The sequence below is a fragment of the Manacus vitellinus genome, unplaced genomic scaffold (assembly GCF_001715985.3).
Source record: "Manacus vitellinus isolate BGI_N305 unplaced genomic scaffold, ASM171598v3 scaffold_28_pilon, whole genome shotgun sequence".
Lineage (NCBI taxonomy): Eukaryota > Metazoa > Chordata > Aves > Passeriformes > Pipridae > Manacus > Manacus vitellinus.
In genome coordinates this window covers 8,469,160-8,487,634 of record NW_021940122.1, presented here as the reverse complement: position 1 = coordinate 8,487,634, position 18,475 = coordinate 8,469,160, and the positions used below count along the sequence as shown (strand labels likewise).

Here is an 18,475-nt window from a genome sequence, read left to right as displayed (position 1 = left end):
AAGGCAAAGTCCTTATAAGACTCTCACATTGAAAGGATTACGCAAAATTGTATTAACCATTTGTGGCTGAGAGACTGCTGTGCATGTACCATAGCTGTGAGTATCACAGAATATCCTGAGCTGGAAGGAAGCCACAAGGATCATTGAATAGGTGGATGCACGGTATTTGTACAGGTGACAGGTACAAGAAAAGCTCTGAGAAGTTAGGAAATGGGGCTTCATCTTCCCTTCATAGTTCTAATCACAACAGAATGTGAGGATGACCTGCAAAACTCAGGAGAAGTTCTGTTGCAGACAGGCTTTGAAGGTAATCTCTCCAACTTGTAGGCTCCAATGTGTAGATGTGGCACTTAGGGACATGGTTTAGTGGTAGATTTGCAGTGCTGGGTTAACAGTTGGATTCAATGACCTTAGAGGTCTTTTCCAACCTAAATGATTCTGCAATTCTGACTTCAGTCCTTCCGTCTGTAAACTGGTAGTTGCTCAGTTAGCAAGGACACAGATGCAGTCACTTGCTGCCTGGTCAGTGCCCTCCCTGAGCTCAAGAAAGAACCTGTCTTCAGAAAGACTGGGGTGAAGAGCTCCTGGAAAATAAGTTTGCTGTACTCCCTCCCCATCTTCTTGGTCGCTGGCTAACCACCTCCGCAGGATCTCTGCCTCATTTCTTTGAGATTTCCCCACCAAATGAGGAAGCTCTTGAGAGAGTTAATTAACTCAATTAAAGGATGTGCACAACACCCAAACTTCCCGCACACACACACGCACACACACACCTCCCAGCCCCGCCCGTGTGACCGCGCCAGGTTCCGCGGGCCCTCTCCGGCTCCAGGCAGGTGCCCCGGGGGTGGCGGGCGGCCCCGCTGGGAGCCGGGCGGTGCGAGAGCGGGGCGGGTCTGGGCGCTGTCCGCGGTCCTGAGCGCCCCTCGCCGCTCCCGGGGGCTTTCCGGGGCCATGGAGAGGCAGCGGGGGCACTCCCGGGCAACAGGGACGTGTCTGCTGCTTGGGGGAAGCTGAGTGACATGGGAAAAAAAACATTCAACCAACCGAGAAAAAAAAAAAAAAGTGAAAAAAATCTACATTGGAATTTAACATGGAAAAACGAGTTTGCTGCTTGACTTTCTCCACCCCCTATCAGCTCTGGGGTATCAGAATCTTCCAACGCTAAAGTACAAACTTGTCACGACTCAGTCCTCTGGTGTACTTCATGACGTACTCAACCCATACTCCGAAGCATATTCCCTCAGTGGCTGGGAAATTTACTTCAGAATATCGGTTGAGTATGAAAAAGTTCACTGGCCAGCCTTGCTGAACTTTGCAGTAGCCTGAAGAGCAAAGGGTGGGAAGTGTAGAGGTTAAGAGTTTTGGAAAAAACACTTCTGTAAGAATAGGCAGTTAACTGCCCGTACAGCTTTCACCAAGCTGGCCTTCTTATGGATACTTAGAATGTGAGTCCCTCCAGGACCCTCTCTGCCCTAAAATTAATACCATTTGTAAAATAAGATTCATGGCAGGAGTGGCACATTCATCACTGGCCCAAACAGGCACATGCAGCTGCTGAATGGGTGCGTGATGAGTATAAAAGGCAGGAATAGAAAATGACTCCGGGATTCCCCCAAAGAACACAGTAGGAATGCACAAGTAGAATGATTCACTGTTCATTCATTGGGACAATTAATCAGAGACAAAAATCAGAGGATGATGACTTAGCTAAGCCTTAAAATGGGCTTTTAAATACCTGCTCTTACCTGTAGAGCCCATGTTTCTCTAAAATGAGAAACCAAGAACAGAAGTTTTCCTTGCTAGCAATATTTATTTAGGGTGAGCTCATTAGCTTTTAGCTAAAGCTATCATCTCTCTTGCATCTAATAGATTCCTCCTAGAGAACTTTTTGCACGTGAAAATGTGTTTTTTCTCCACAAAGGTTTTTTTCTAGGTGTCTTCCTCAGAATTTCCTCCTGTTGAGGCATTAGGCTTTTCGAGACACACTGTAGCATACCAAACTACTAGCAGGAACACTCTGTTTCATACCCTAAAGGCTATCATTTGGATAGTTCAAAACCAGCTTCCAGACCCCAAACACCTCCCAGCTGAACCAGTCTCGTGTATGGTCACCAGCCCCTTCTCAGCGCTGACTGGTTTTCTCCTGGTGGCTCCTAAATGTTTTGGAGCCATTTTCATTTGTAAATGAAGGAGTCCTTGAAGTCTGTGGAGTTGACAATGCCTTGATGCAAGTGTGGACTAAAGATATTTGGAGAAAAATGGTTAAGAGCATGGGTTAAACATGCTCAAAAGATGTAAATTGTTCTCTGATAAAGCTCTGCTTTGACCATCACATCAGGGCTTCCTGGCACATGCACAGATATGGGAAAACAAAAGCCAGGACAAGTGGGTCACTCAGCTTCAAGTGAGAGTGGAAGACAGATGATGCAAAGACTTATCTTCTCTACAGAGGACGTCTCCACCCTGATCCCTGCAGACCTTTTGTTGGAAAAGTTGCTAACACCCATCCAGACACAGAATGGAGGAGGAGACTCAGGTAACCTGTAAGAATGGACCCACATCATCATCACAGAAAGGGTGAAATGCCTTCCAGTGGGCTTGGAAGAAAATTCCTGGTATTTTTGTCATATTTCTAGCAGTTTGGGATAAGAAGCAATGTTGTAAAGGTTATTCTGAGGCTGAGTTCAGACTCCAGATAACCCAAAGTCAAAGTGTCAACAAGCTAAAAAAGCACTAGACAGGTTTTGCAGCCAGGCACTGACACCACGGGCTGCCTTGTCTCACAGTAACCCCCCGGCACAGGACAAAACACTCCCTGAAATGCCGTAAGCAGCTTATTGTAGATGGCTGTATGTCAGGAACCCTCGGCCAAAATAAACCCCCAGGCTTACTTCAATGCATCTTTTTGAAGAAAAGAATTTATATAAATACTCTTTTGTGAAAGGAAAATATTCTTGTGAGCCTGTGCAATATTTCACCATGATTTCTCAAAGAAAAAATTACCTTCGCTCTGAAGTATAGGAAGTAAAACATTAGCCTGAATAACAGTCATACCTACTTTTTGCTGTTCTTGTCACTTGCAACAGGAATCTCCAGGTGATATCTGGGAGCCAGGTTACAACCAGCACTTACCCAAAGAAAAAATAAAATGGAAACTATATAATAAAAGTAAGATTTTAGCTCTTTAAAAATATTTTCATTAATAAGGGTCCTCTATACATTAAAACCAGCTCTTTAAATGTTAGTTTACATCATTAATAGAGCAGTTACACTTTGTTTTCTCAGTGCTTGAGTTCTCTTCTCACTCTATATTGTGAGAATGAAGATTTGGTTAAAGTCTAGGTAGTCTGCCAGCACTCTGGCATGTCTGGATTCTCAAGAATTCATTGCTACGGAAATAAAAAGGAAATTAAACCACTGGAAGAATTAAAAAAGTATGTTAGGTTACTATGGAGCCCGATTAAATTGGAGGTAAGGTTAAACTTCCCACTTAATTCACCTCACTAGGCGGTAAGATTTAACTTGGCACTTAATTCACATCATTCTGCAGTGAATATGACAGGAGATTGAAGGGTCCCATGCTGCTGCTCAGTGCTCAGCAGCATCCCAAGTCCTTTCTAAAATGGCAGAAATTGTCTCCTCAAGATGCAGAGTGGGCACTGCCACCTTCCAGGCAGCTCTGGTCACATGAACCTTAAACATCTTTCTGCACTTTCTCAGTCCTGTGATATCATTTTTAAAAGTAGTGTCACTCAATGGGTATAAAATTCAGTCACTTAGGTCAGACTGTTTCAAACAGTTTCATGAGCCAGTGCTATTACACTGCAGCCTATTTGTTATATATTACAATGCAATATATGTAGCAATGAACCTCCTCCTCTGAGATGGTCCCTCTTACAAATTAAATATTGTTTTCAATCTATCAAGCATGCATGAAACAGCCTGAAGAACAGTCATCATCAAGAAACCAGGTTTAAATTGTTTTTTCTGCAGTTTTTCTCTTATTCAAGTATAGACCCATATAACGCATTTTAACAGTACTTTTCCACGAAGTTTGGGATCTGGACATTTTGGCAGTAGTGGACATAAACTCTCTGACAATGATCTGGTATTATAATACTGCAAGTGAGTCAAACGATCCCTAAGATGAAATAGAAACCCTTTCACTACTCATCTATTCCTTATTAGCAGTAAGAAAAATCAGTAATCAGACAGTAAACATCTCCAAAGTAAAAGCTGCTTTTGTGGAATTAAAAGTCATAACTTCACAAGCAGTTTTACAGTTAAAAGCAAGACACTTCTGTCAAATATCACATTGCTAGTTAAAGAACTCTTATTTATGAAAGAAATTTTTTAACTAAATGCATGTTCTTGCCTGGCACTTCAAGGAAAACAAACATTCAAGTTCTGGTCAACTAAACCCCCTAACCATAGTTGCAATTACACCCATACAGCAATCTTTTATTTCTAACCAGACAACAAAAATCTGGCTGAGAATTCTGAAGGCTGCAGTTCACACCATAAAATCTGAGGAGAGCCACGTGTAACACACAGCAACAGAAGAGCACATTTACCACCCTGAATTTATATTTGAATTGAGTATTGCAAGAAGTTAAAAATTATACATGTACAACATCATAAATGTGGGCATGACACAGCCCCCTGCAAGTTCTGCTGGCATGCTGCTGCAGCTTTAAGTCAGACCTGCCTGTAAGAAGATGGTACATCTCTACATCAAAACTGTGGTTACCCCTTCATCTGTGTGGTTTTTTAAACACCTGCACCTTTCTATTTGACGTCTGAAATGTCCCAGTACCATCCAGTCCCCCTTTCCCTTCTCACCCCATCAATAGGCAGGGCTTCCAAAATATCTATTCCTGGTCCTGCCAGCAAGTCTCTGTTACCAAAGTGTGCTGCTTCCCCTCTTCAGGGCTAATTTCTTTGGTCCAGGAAATGGTAGTAAATAGGAATCCTCCATCTATCAGAGAAGTGCTGCAAGGAAGGAGGCTAACCAGCAATTTAAGGCATGTACATCCTTAGCTGGAATATTACTTCACATTCAAATTTTCCTCTGCTCCAAAAGAGACATTGTTTTTTTTACGAGCAGCATTTCTCTGGAGTAAGTCCATGAATTTGCTGCCAGAGGCAGAGGCCCATCTGCACGTGTTTCTCCCAGTGATCAAACAGGGCTGAGGAAACACAGTCCAGTACAGCTGGGCAGCAGGACAGCCGTAACACAGGAGCCCGTGTCACTCATGTCTGCCAGGCTGTCTGCACATCCCTCACAGCGTTTGACAAACTCCCACTGGTGTCACAGGGACTTTGGGCAGTGGGATCAATGGCAGGCTCTCATCCCAAAAATAACTTATTTTCTCACAGTCTTACGAAAAGCTGCCCAGGGGGAGAAAGTGGAAGGGAACTCATGAGATCTAGAGAGCTACATCAGGCCTGGCAATTAGTCAGGGCTAGGCAGCATGTGGGGAGCCCCACATGATCAGCAAAACAGACAGGCAGATGGCTGTGATTACTAACAGATACGATGGTAAGAGCAGAAACATGGAGCTCTTTGCTTTGGTTATGTTGCAAATTTGTGCCACAGGGATACTTGTCACTGCAGAGTTTTAGATGTGGGAGTGCAGGGGAAAGCACTGAGGAACTGCTGTTAGGCACTGACAGAGTATAAGCTTTCTTTGCTGTCTCTATATTTGCAGAACAAATAAATACTCCTAAAATAACCCGCGTCCAGTACCTTTGTGGACTTTGTGCTGACGCTGGTTTTAAACCACCTGCAGGTTTCAAAGTGCCCACAACCACCTCTTGCCCTTCAGTATGCAAGAACAAAGAAAATCTGTCACCACTATGCAACTCTGTGGTAGTAAAATTGAAGATGATGAGTTACTCTGTCCATCCACATTGTAACTATTTGCCCTTAGAACTCAGACAAGATGTTTTTCTAATACTGCCAAGTGCAAAATACCACATCTGGGAACAAGGAGCACAGATGTTGTCGATATCAGAAGGGAGAGGCTGCCTCGAAAACAACAGATGGACTTCAAAATCACCATGAATATCTGACTTTGGCATGCCACAATGCCGTAGTAAAAATGGCGGGCAGAGTTCGTGGACACAAAGATCAAGAGGTTGAAAAGCAGTCTTAGCACTGTTCTTTATCTGTGGTATGTTCAGCACCAGGCTTGCAACTGGTCCTGGGTCATGAGACATAGAAACCACAAAGTCCCAGAAGAAAATGTTTCCGGTCTCTGAATCCAATATATACAATATAAAGCTTCAAGTGTCCATTTTCTGCAGTTCATCCAAGAATTGAAGAGATTAGTAGATAGCATGAGGCAGTCTAGGACTTTTCAGCCTGGCTGATAAGGATGCAGCAATCCACAGGCCAAAGATGAAGCGCAAAGGCCAATGTGGAAATGCAAAAGCATTTCTCACTAACGACCACAATCAAATATTAGAACAGGTTCTCCAAGTACACAATGAATTGCCACTATCTTTAGGGCAAGCCTGAATAACTTTCCAGGAGGCACACTCAGATACAGCTTTCAGAATAAGTTTTTCAGATAAGCAAGAGAGAAGCAGTGGAGAAGGGAAGTATTGCAGGTGGACAGTCAATTCTGAAGCAAGAAGGGTACCCAGGAGGGGACCAGCTTATGGGTGTAATTCACATGCTACTTATTTGAAAAACTCAGAAGGCCTGCCTTGCTGTATGACGACAGTGAATCATAAATGTCACACTTCAACCATTCTCTTGCAAGGGTGACCATTTGCCCTTTGCTTGAGGTGCAGTCAAGCCTTGGGAGTCTCCTGAAGTGTGCAGGAGTTTCTCAGTGACCAAAGGTTATTGCCACAGATTAGACCAGCCAGCTTCCTTGTCCTGTCTTGGCCAGACTTCTCCCAGAGTTTGCACTTCTCCATTTTCCAGGTAGTGGGGGTGGCATGGATTATCCCTGATGTACTTACCAGTGACAAAAACTCAGCACAGCATTTTGCAGCACAGCCTAGGCAACTAGTTCCTGCTGATTTACTAAATCACCTACCCAAAAGTCAGTGGGATAACACTACTAATGTATAGGTTGCCTTAACATACATGCAAACTACCACTTCAGGCTCAAATAGCCACTTTGCACATAGTTTTTGGCAAGACTCACTTTTTCCAGCAGTATGACTCAACTCTTTCATAGTAGGAAAATTACTAAGGTTTGGCAGGTTAAGTACTCCCTTAGCTGGGCAGTCTTGCCTATGGGATATTGAACTACTCTTTTTCTCATTGAGATGAAGCAGAACAAATGGCAGCACTGCTACTGCAGCAAAATGTGACTGCTGTGTTTAACATTCATACTCAAGTAGTATGCGCTGGATAAATAAAAGTGATATTTTATTACTGAAAATAGCAACTTCATGTATTTAGTGTATCAGTGAACTAAGTATACTAATAAGTAGCAAGAAACATTTAAAATAAACAGGAATTAATGTAATTTTTTTCCCCCTCTCATAGGACCAACCACTCTGTAGTAAGATCATTTTGAATACTGTGATTTCAAAAATATTAAATATTCCATATTCTGTCATGCAAGGAAGGAGGAAAACAAGTACACTAGAGAGATTAATGGTAATGATTTAGAATACCATTTATCTAATGTCTTTCACACCCCATGACAAGACTGAGTTTATCTTGCACAGCATGGAAGTGGCAGAACTCCAGCAGTTACAACAGAATATGATGCTTATAATTGTATTTTCACTAGCAATACAACAGCAATAGAACAAAAATATCTTTCTGTAGTTCCTCTCAATATTTACCATTATATAAGCTCCACGTGGAACTTACAGAGTGCTCTAGCACCACTTGCCTAAGCATAGCTATTTTGATGTTTCGGTATCTGATCCTGCAAAGCTAAGTTTGGTATTCTAGAAACTTAAGAATGGTACTCAAAATAACTGTGAAGCTTTTATGATGTGCTTAACAGGAGTTGAGGTAAGTGAGTTTCAGGTGACAAGCAGATGGTTTATGTTGCCCAGCTGCATTATCAGTTCTGCATTTAAGTTCAGAGGTAAGCAACTAGATATTGAAAAGGGACTACACAAGCAGCACGATTATTTCCATGGGATCACCCAGCATCTGCTAATCTCCACAGAAGTTTCCACTGCAAGTGTTACAAGGTCCTGGAGATTGGAATTTCTCCAGCATTACTTAACTGAGAGGCTAGAGTTTGAGCTCTGGAGGGGATGGAAGCAAGCACGCTTTTTACAGAGCGTTTATACTAGAGCAGGAGGAGCAGCAAGTAGACTGCAACACAATACTAACTTTTATTAAGCTTTGACCTGCTCTACTTCTATTGACAATTGGTTAGTAGTAGCATCCTCTTTTAGGACAGAGTGAAAGCTAAGACTTTCAACCTGTAAATAACTTGATGAAAAAGTGCTGACTTTGTTTCTCATATCCTCGGCTCATGAGTTGAGGTATGCAGCAGCATATAAAATGGAGTGCATCACAGAAGAGACTGGCAGGCTCTAGTTCAGAGCAGACACTACCTAACAGGTCTAGGTCTGTGCCTCAGCATGTTTTAAAGTCATCTTGAGACCAGATGATGGGCAGAGAGGGAAAAATGGTTCTCTAGAAACTGTCAGTATAATCGAAGTGAGAGATTAATCACATCTCCTTAACTGACTAATCTTCAGGAAGCTGAGGCAGACACGTACATCTGTGAATAAAAAGAGTACCTTGAATAACATCTAAAGCAAGCACTACTGTGTATCCCACACTCTTACTCCCCCTGCAAGTGCACCTGCACACACATTGACCAATAAGCTCTACAAATACTTTGTCAGCACTATTTAGATACAAAAATTGCTCAAGGCAAGTGATGTTTAGCATAAGTTTATTTGCACAAGAATTTCAGCAACATTTAAGTCCAAAACCCAGTTTCCAAGAGTGACAAGTGAACACCACAGTGCAGAACAGTAGACAAAGTTACGGTGACCAGTCTCACATTTGGGCTCATCCAAGTATTTGTCATACCTTGTTTTGCCAGCTTGAAAAAAAAAAAAGTACTCACTTCTTCCAAAGAGATATGAGACAGATTTTCCAAGAGCTGACTTCTTTTAATAATAGTAAAAAATAATATAAGAAAAAACAAAGGACAAAGGCCTTCTAAATTTCAACAGAAAGTGCATTTTTAGTTGGAGAGACAAGCCCAATCCAGACACTTCAGTGAGTGGCTGCCTCTTCCAATACAAGTGAGAAAAAACAGAGTGCTCCAACATTCCAAGGCTTCTACAGCTATAGCCCAGCATCCCACCTTATTTCTAGTTTCACTGAAATTAAAAAACATATATGAAGTACATTTAACCATGTTGAGTAAGACTTAGATGAAAAGGCTAGAAGTTTTACTACTCATTTGGCTCTCCCAATGCCCAAATCAGACCAGGCTGCCAGTGACTGTGGTCAACTTACTGCTCATTCCTGTGCCTAACAGTTATGGCACCCTGACTAAGTTGAGTGAGAGGGATAGGAAACAAGTACCATCAGTACACTGACAGCTTAAAATTAATGCAATTTGCCCAGGTTCTCTTCTAAGAGGCCTTTTCCCAACTATTCATATAGTGATAAGCAGAGATCACTACCAACATCAATGGTTATTCTAGCAATCAGAAATCCACAAAGCCTAGGCACAAAAGATACCGAATGCTTAACCTCAGAACTCAAGTCCAAAATATGTGTTTTCAGTTTCAATGAAAACTTCAGGTATTTGAACTAGATTTAAATACTACTTACTGCTTTGTAGAAGAGATGATTAATGTTAAAGCACAAGGATCTTTTGAAAGATGGTTATTCAGAAGCAAGCAGTAGTCTTCAACCTCCAGCTTAGTGATTGATTGAACTAGTTGACTACAAACACAAGAACAACTAAATCTTGAGCTTAGGGAGCATGAAGTATGCTTTACCTTACAAATTGTCAGTGACCATGGATCAGCACAGGGATCTTACTAAAGTGACTAAGACCCAGTCTACTACTAGGTCTCCTTGATAGCACCTCTATAAAATAAAAAAGTCTATCTTATGGTGAGGAAGTCACACCAATAAACCTGCAAGTCAAAGGAAACTTGGCAACAAGTGCTGACAACAGAGGCTTAAACTTCAAACTGGCTTTGTCCAGCAGTGCTTATAAGCTATGCAAAGAAAAACAGCTATTTTATACCACAGTCTAGTTTAGAAGCCTGGTCCTGAGGAATGATGCACTGATACAAGACTTGCAGTCCAGTGTTACTGCAGCTTTGTTTTAATGCCAGTGCCCAGAAGGAATGTATCAAGGTAACAGTCTGAGTATAGTAGTCTTTCTCTAACATCCACTTGACGCACAAGGGGGCAAAAAAGCTTAGAACAGGTTTGCAGAGGTGTCATTAAGTGCTGAAGGGTGACTGAATCAAGCAGGCAGCCTAGACTGTCATGACTGAGGTCATCATTTACCTAGTGCTCATTGTCAAGTTACCCTTGCTACAGGGGTCACCACAAACCTGAACCCAAACCAGCTAATGCACAGCAAACTAAGCCACTGCCACATGCACCATCAAGCCACTAGGACAACCTGAAACAGAAAGGGGTAGACTGCTTGCAACACAGTGATGGAGAGCTATCAAGTACACCAGCACTGCCTGCCAAACCAGGATTATTTTGAAGGCAAGGAGACGGTGTTCCAGCAATCCTTTGTACTCAGGGGGCAATGCAATAGGTAGTGTGCAGGTTCAGGACTCAATTTAACTATTCGAGAGCTTAATAGCTAAGAGCCAGGAATCAGTATTTCTAATGTGCCAGAGCATCTTAAGAAACACAGGGAACACAGCAGTCCTGCAAAGCTTAAGCCCAGGCAGTCAGCTGTTCAGAGAGCAGCCACTCAATGTGAAGCTTCCTTAGAGGCCCCAGCATCAAGTTACATTACCAAAAGCACAGTGGCAGGAAGCTTAACTTCTCCATAGCTCTATCTCACTAGGAATCCATTACAGCCTTTTTCATAGCATTTCCTTTTCTAGGAGGTGTACCTGGCCTGATGTTCAGCAGCCAAGGCCTTCAAAGACCAGTAAAACATAAGTCTGTGTTTCCAGCTTGGGAGGACTCCTCCTGAGCATCTCACCACTTCTTCCACAGGAGCTGATGCACAGAAACAGTTTCTAAAGATCAGCCAGGAGAACACACAAGATAGATACCTGAGCCTAAGTTATCTGATATGCAAATCAAACACCTCTCTAGGCAATGATTTACTTCTGCAATGGCTATAGCATAAGGTGGCCTTAAAAACATCTACACAAGAGACGGCAGCAATTACAAATTCTTAAATCTTCTTTCTAGTGACACTCTATACTAGACCAAGTATTGCTTTGCATGCAGAAGTTATTCTTGCTAGGATTGCATTCCAGCAGTAAGCTTGCACCAAGTTTAACACACGTGACAACACTGGCATCATGTTAGTTTTTAAAAAGTCAGTCTTCAGTGAGAGACATCTTGTCTGCAAGCTACACCAAGTCAAAGCCTGGGTTTGCTTTCAAGTTTAGCTACTTTGGCTGACAAATGGGGAAACCTTTAATGAAAAAAAAAAAAAACACAACAAATTTCACCAAATTATTTGTATATTTGCTACTGAAGTTGCTTACAAAACCATTCAAAAAATTAAGCTAAAGCCTGCTTGGTTACGTATAGTCTGCTTTGTGGATTGCAACCCTCCCTGCCTTCCTAAGCTAAGTGAAAGTCTGAACACAAGAGTAGCCTCGCTGCTCCATTGAGGCAGTGTTTATGAAGTAGTTATGAAAAGTGAGAGAACTTGCAATGTGACTAGAATCTTTTGGTCCTATGATGAACCAGCAGTTTTTACAGCCATTTAAGTGATGCACTGCTGATGTTTCCACCTTGAACAGCAATCCAACACTGGTGCTGCTTTCTGCTTTACCTTTTAAGCTTAAATAATTTGTTTCATCAGGCACTTTGGTCTCACAAGCTTGCAGAAACAGCTAGAGATAATAGAGATTCAGTAAGTAAGCATTCTTGAACATTGCAGTAAATAGCTCTAAGATTTGCCTTTCTAGTCTACCTATCTGGTTAAGCAAAAGAAAATTCATATAGCAAATGATTTTGAATTTACTATTGTAATTCAGTGAAAATCATCCAGTTAATATACCACTTTCTAACATCACTATATAAATAACTGGGGAACTTTTAGGCTTCTTTATAAAGCACAGGAATCTCAAAGCAGCAAGTTCAGCACATACCCTTCAGGAAGGTCAACCCCCTATCCCTCAAAGGGAGTGCATACTCTTCCAGAGGCTACTTTGAAAACAGGCCCAGACTTTCAACACATACAGCTTCTGTGGTGAGCTCTGCTTAGGGTTTATTTATCCATTCAAGTGAGGTTTAAGACCAGCAAAAAGGAAAAATTTTACTCTAACTGCTCAAAATACCATCTCATGCAGTGACCAGGTGATAGTGATAAACTTGAAGTGGTGACAGAAAGACAAGCCTTCAGGACCTGCCTGAAGTTGTACAGTAAGAAATTCATTTTAGGAGGCACTTTTGGAATTCATACTGTGACAGGAATGCACATAACCCTGCAGCTCACAATGTTTTGGGTTTGGGGTGTTTTTTTGCTGGGTTTTGGTTTGGTTTTTTGAGGTTTGGGGGTTTTTTTGGTTTGTTTTTTGTTTTTTGTTTTTTTGTTTTTTTTTTTTTTTTGCTGTGGACCTGTGAAGAAGAAAATTGGGCCAAACTCAGTATAAGAGTTGTGTTACTTTCCAACTGTGCTAAAAACTGTTTTGAAGGATACAGTCAGAAAGGCTTTAGCTTGATCCTGGACTCAAGAGTACTTTTCCATCATAAATATTCAAACTGTGGTTTCAACTCTATTTAAAGCTTCAATTCATAATTTCAAGGATGTTTTGCATAGCCAAGTTTTAGATTGTATTTTGGTACACGTTTAGAGATGCCACCTCCCAGATTTTGGTACTCAAGAAAAATTTAGCCAGCATATGCTTTAGAGATAGACTTAGGAATCCATCTTCAACTTCCAAGAAATTAATCCTGAACTTGAGGTGGGACCACATATCTGTAGGTACTACAGGAAACAACATTTAGGCCCTCTACAAGACAGACAGTACCCATACCGTTACCACCTCTACACAGCCAGAAAGTGAAAGCAACCCAAGCATGACATGCACCCATTCTTTTAGTTTAGTCTATTAGTTCAATAGAAGTTTGGCCAGAACTTGAACTGAGGAAGAATAACTAGGTTATGCAATAGAAAGCAGAGTTTTGCTGCTACTCCAGGTGCAGCTTCCGCACAAGGCATTTTACAGTCTATTAACTAACCCAGTTTACTGGATACTCCACTTAAATCACATCTGAATAGCCACTTCCAGAACTAGTACAGAGTTTCTTAACAATTCCTCTTAACATTTGACTGCTGGTTCTCTTCTTCCAATGAAGAGATAATAAGGTTTCTTGGCATTTGTAGAGATACACTGAAAGGTTCATAGCAGGTCATCTGGTTGCATAATCCCACTGCACACCAGAAATGGACAGTTCAATGCAGTCATGCTTCCATTAGAAAACACCCAACTGGCGGTTATTACTTATCTATATATACACACTCAGCATCTTGGCATTCAGTAGCCTCCATTCAGGAACACTCGAGTGAAGCCATCAATTGCAAGGCAACCAAGTGGGGTAGGACTGGCTGTACAGCACAGGAGCACTTGCGAGATAGTAGTTGCTGAAGTTTACATCACTAACATAAGGTGCTGGCTGGTAGTAACAGGTAACATTAGTGGCATTAGGGATGACGTTTTGTTCTGCCAGCACTTTGAGTGCCAGCAGAGAAATCAAATTGAGAGTCTGCCTTCGCTCATGTCCCATGAGACAGACTGTGCTCTCATTCACCACCCTGCGCAGAATCATGAGGTAGTCATATTTGCTCCTCTCTTCTTTGGAGAAGTGGTTCTGGAGGTAGGTCTCTAGCTTGCGCTGCTGGTCCAGGATGTCTGGGAAGTCTATGAAGAATCGGGAGCACATGTAACGCTCTAAGGTTTTGATCTCATCCTTATCCATGGGCTTGAAGTCTCGTACTAAGAGGTTACTGTACTTCAGAAGCCCACCACCTCGGATCTCTTCAGGATTTTTGGTAGCTATCAGTTTGTTCTGGAGGTGGTCAAAAGCTGCTTCAAAGTCTCCATACATGCTCTCCCCGATCACAGTTGGATGGAAGTGCTCTGACATGGGGGTTTCTGAGTAGTCGTAGTAAAAGAGCAGGGAGTCCAGTATGATTTGGAATGAGTCCACACTGAACTCAAACTGCCGTCGTATACAGTCGACAAACTTCAGCTCCACATTTCTGCCATGCTTGTTGGAAAGTGATATCAAGCTCCAACGGTCAGTCCCTGTGTACACTTTCACAAGCTTTTGGATGTAGGCTTCCTTCAGTGTTACAGGACTGATTTTTAGCTTGCTTACTCCTTCCGGCAAGAAATTCAAGAGGGATCGCAAGACCACATCTCGAACTAACTGAAACTCTGCCTCACTTGGAAGAGAAACTTGAAAAATGAGATCCAGGTCTTTGCATCCCAGCCCGTTATCCTTGACCAGGACATGACCAGCTGCAGAGCCATTCAGACGGGCATCACGTACCACAATGCCTGCTTCACTCAGCCTACTCCGAACTGTCTGAACAATGTCCTTCAGGGTTATCTTCAGCGTTGGGAAGTTACCTCGTCCATGGATTGGAACCACCTCTGTAAGAACCTCATGCAGACGGCTGACCTGCTCCCAGTTCAGTACACTGCATGACATGCAGTCTGCTGTGTTACTTCCTTTGCCTGCCATCTTAAGGCTTTTCTTCTCCAAAGAAACTGTAGGGAGGTAAAATATAAAAAGGAAAAGACAAATCAGACTTTCTGTTTATGCTTCCTAGGCACATTCCTAGGTTCTGTTTTTCTGCCTATTCACACAGACAAATTAGAAGGAAGTAATTCTGTGTACTAATGATTATCAGCAAGCCTTCCACCTGACATGATACATAGCTTCTCTATTGGTGCAAGCAGAAAAAAAATTTAATTGACATTGTTTTTTGGCAAGTTAGAGTTACTTCAGAAAAGCACTTTATATGAAATGGAAATTATCTACAAAGATAACACAAAAGCTTTACCCAAGTTTAAAGTCATCTGCAGCACCAGCTGAAGCCAGATGAGCTGCAAAGCATTTTTGAAAGTAAAGTTTTGAAGTTGTTTCATGATATATGTAAAGCTCAAATTGCTCTCTCCAACTAACACAACAGTAGAAGACACTCAGGTGCTAGTTTCAGGGCTTAGACATCTAGTCCACTGAAAGCACTTAAATTATGCCAGAAATAGAAGATTTCTTCCTTTTCATAAAAGACTTTTCTTTCCGTACCATCCAGCATCTATGTCTTATAGGATAAAGGCCAAGTACATCTTGCTCCTGCAAAAAGCTGCAGCACTTCAGCATCCTGGACAGAACTTCAGCTGCAAAGTCAGGTAACATTCAACTTGGACTCTAGTCTTTGTAAGCAACTCTTTTCTTCAGAGACACTGCCTAACCAAACCACCTCTGGAAATATTCATACCTGCCCCAACTTTTGCTCATTTGTGAAGGGTAAACAAGTTTATAAGAGCCAGCATTATATTCAGATGATGTCTATCAAGTTAGTGTTACTCTTTTAACAATGAGAAGCTCACTAACCAGACTTGATCACAGCCTTACGTGAACATTTAAGCACAAGAGAGTGACCTGCTCAGATGTGGCAAGATTCCTCAAGTTGCTTGTCTTTTACATGTAAGCATGTAGATACTTACATATGTTCTACAGTCATGCAACTCCAACTGGTATTAATACTCTTTTTTTAAGTGTTCCAGGTTTCTATTGTAGCCAGGTGCTTCCTGACAGCTAAAGACTAATTGAAGCCTCACCTTCTTCTGCCCCAAGTACTTGTGAAGACTGCAGCTGCCAAGGTCAGACTAAACAAACTTAAGCAAATTAACTCTTGCCTACCAAGAATGTTTTAAAACCCAACCATATAGTTTCCTAACATGCAACAACATGTTTAAATCAACAACATTTTTTAATCAAGTATCAAAGAATAGCTATTGTCATCTCATGCCTCTCCTCTTCCAGCTTTTAGTTTTTGAGCAGGTCATTTGACCCATCACCATCTCTGCAGGAGAGTCACATCCTAGATCAAATACACAGTAAGGTTAAAATGCTCCTGGGGAACTTTCTTCTGTCCTTGAGTATGAGCTGCTGCATCACGAACTGTGCTGCTTTGGGTTTCATCAGCACCAGCAGGCACAACACAAAAACACTGTGACTCACAAGATGATTAAACTAGGATAAATCAAGAGGATCTCCAAGCTCAATCCTTAATGCTCCAACACAGCATAAACCCAAAGGCATCAAGCCTGCCAGAAGTTTCTCAGACACTTCAAGTGCATTAAAGTATATTTCCATTGTGAACTCCCTGTATTTCCATTATATCCTTCAGATCACTAAAGAACACAAAAGTCTTCTATCTAAAGCTGCAAGTGCTTCCAGCTACTACCTCTGAAAATGTTCCTTCTCCTTTTTCCTGTTTGTAGCCCTCTCTGTGGCTTAGGCAACACACACAGCTCACCCAGTAACCAGAAAGGACTTGGACCAGTGCTTCCCACCCACACACAGTTAGTTCTGCTTGGTGATCCTCACCTAGGAGAATAACGCACATTGCTGCCCTTGGGGGAGGAAGACAAAGTTCTTTCATTTCCAGTTCAGCAGAGAATTTAATTCTCAAGCAGTCAACCTCCAAAGCCTTCCATTCCCAAATCACTCGCATTTACCTACTCAGCAAGGTTTACAGTAGTGACTTCAGTGTATTTGGGATGTTAGTAGTTTACATACTTCTTGTTTCACCACCGACCATTCCCAGCACAAGAAAATCTGACACCTAAAGATACTCATTCCCAGGGAATGAAACCACTATGGAAGCAAGAGACATTAAGTATCTTTACCAGTAAGCGTAAAGAGTGTTAATCAGAGGCAGAAGGAGCAAAGACAACACACCTTCACCTTTGTCACGATGAGGTGTGTTATTCTGCAGCAGCAATTTGCCACTATAAGACATAACTTGACACAACACCCAAAAAAATGCAGGCGCCCGTCCCCTCAGGGTCACAGGTCCCCCTCGGACCCCAGCGGCGCTGAGGGCGGGGAGGTCCGGCTCCCTCCGTGGGACGTTCATCCCTTCACCGGGATTTAACGGAACCCGCGTTCTGCCGTTTTAAATATCAACAACCATTACAGAAGCGTTACCGAGCGCTCGCTCCCAGGACAGCCCGCACACCAGTGACCGTAACCCCGCCCGACCCGCCGGAAGAAGCAGCCCGGAGCCCCGCCTCACCTCAGCCGCGCGCGACCCCAGCGACCGCGCCAGCCCCGCCACTGCCCTGCGCCGCCCTTATGGCCCTTTAATGTGCCGCCGCGCCACGGCCCGCCACCGCGTGGCCCGGCCGCCCGGCCTCCGCACGCACAGGGGCGCTTGCCGCCGACGGTCCGGGCCGGCCGTTCGGCCCGGGGAGCCCCGCGGCGGTCGGGATGGGGAGAGGACGGGGGGTCGCCCGCGCCCTGGAACCCTCAGCCCCCACCTCGGGGACTCGCCCCTCAGCCTCCCCGCACAGGGGGAAACTTTTCAAGGGCCCCTCAGTTCAGGAAGGACATTGAGGTGCTGGAGGGAGTCCAAAGAAGCGCAGTGCAGCTGGTGAAGGGTCTGGAGCACCAATCCTATAAGGACCGGCTGAGAGTTGGGGTTGTTTAGCCTGGAGAAGGGGAGGCTCTCTACTACTACCTGAAAGGAGGTTGTAGCCAGGTGGGGGCGGCCTCTTCTCCCAGGCAACGAGTGACAGGATGAGAGGACATAGTCTTACGTGAGCAAGGGAAAGTTTAGGTTGGACATGAGGAAGAATTTCCTCACAGAAAGGGTGATCAGACATTGGAATGGGCTGCCCAGAGAGATGGCAGAGTCACTGTCTCTGGAGGTGTTTGAGGAAAGACCAGATGTGGCACTTTAGTGCCATGGTCTAGTTGACATGGTGGTGTTCAGTCATAGAGTTAGCCTCGATTATCTCAGAGGTCTTTTCCAATCTAATTGATTCTGTGATTCTGAGATTCAGTGGACTATGATGAAGAGCTGACTGAAACACAGCATGGCTTTCCCAAAAGCACCCCATCCCAAACAGAACAACTGTCAGCATAGGCACCAAATGTCCAAGCTCTGCCAAACAGTTCGCTGTGTTGCCTCACCAGAAACAGCCAAACTAGGAGTTCATACAGAGCCTACAAGGATGTGCTTGCAAGGACATGACAGTGTGCATGTGTTGACACAGTGTGCTACTGGAAATCGCAGCTGATGAGCTGTGGGAGGTTCTGGAGACATGG

General features: G+C 43.2%; 1 protein-coding gene across 3 annotated transcripts; it reads right to left on the bottom strand.

Moving 5' to 3' along the window:
* Nucleotides 1-12,732: 12,732 nt before the first annotated feature.
* On the bottom strand, nt 12,733-17,916 carry TENT5C (terminal nucleotidyltransferase 5C). Of its 3 annotated transcripts, none has more exons than XM_018074592.1 (2): nt 17,886-17,916; nt 12,733-14,901 (listed from the first exon to the last, which is right to left on the bottom strand). In XM_018074592.1, the coding sequence occupies exon 2, from the start codon at nt 14,873-14,875 to the stop codon at nt 13,700-13,702; it is 1,176 nt and encodes a 391-aa protein (XP_017930081.1). In that variant the 5' UTR covers nt 14,876-14,901; nt 17,886-17,916; the 3' UTR covers nt 12,733-13,699. The 3 variants fall into 3 exon arrangements, with proteins under 3 accessions (XP_017930081.1, XP_017930080.1, XP_008920788.1); XM_018074591.1 differs by lacking the exon at nt 17,886-17,916 and adding an exon at nt 17,105-17,278; XM_008922540.2 differs by lacking the exon at nt 17,886-17,916 and adding an exon at nt 17,053-17,135.
* Between the last annotated feature and the right edge of the window lie 559 nt (nt 17,917-18,475).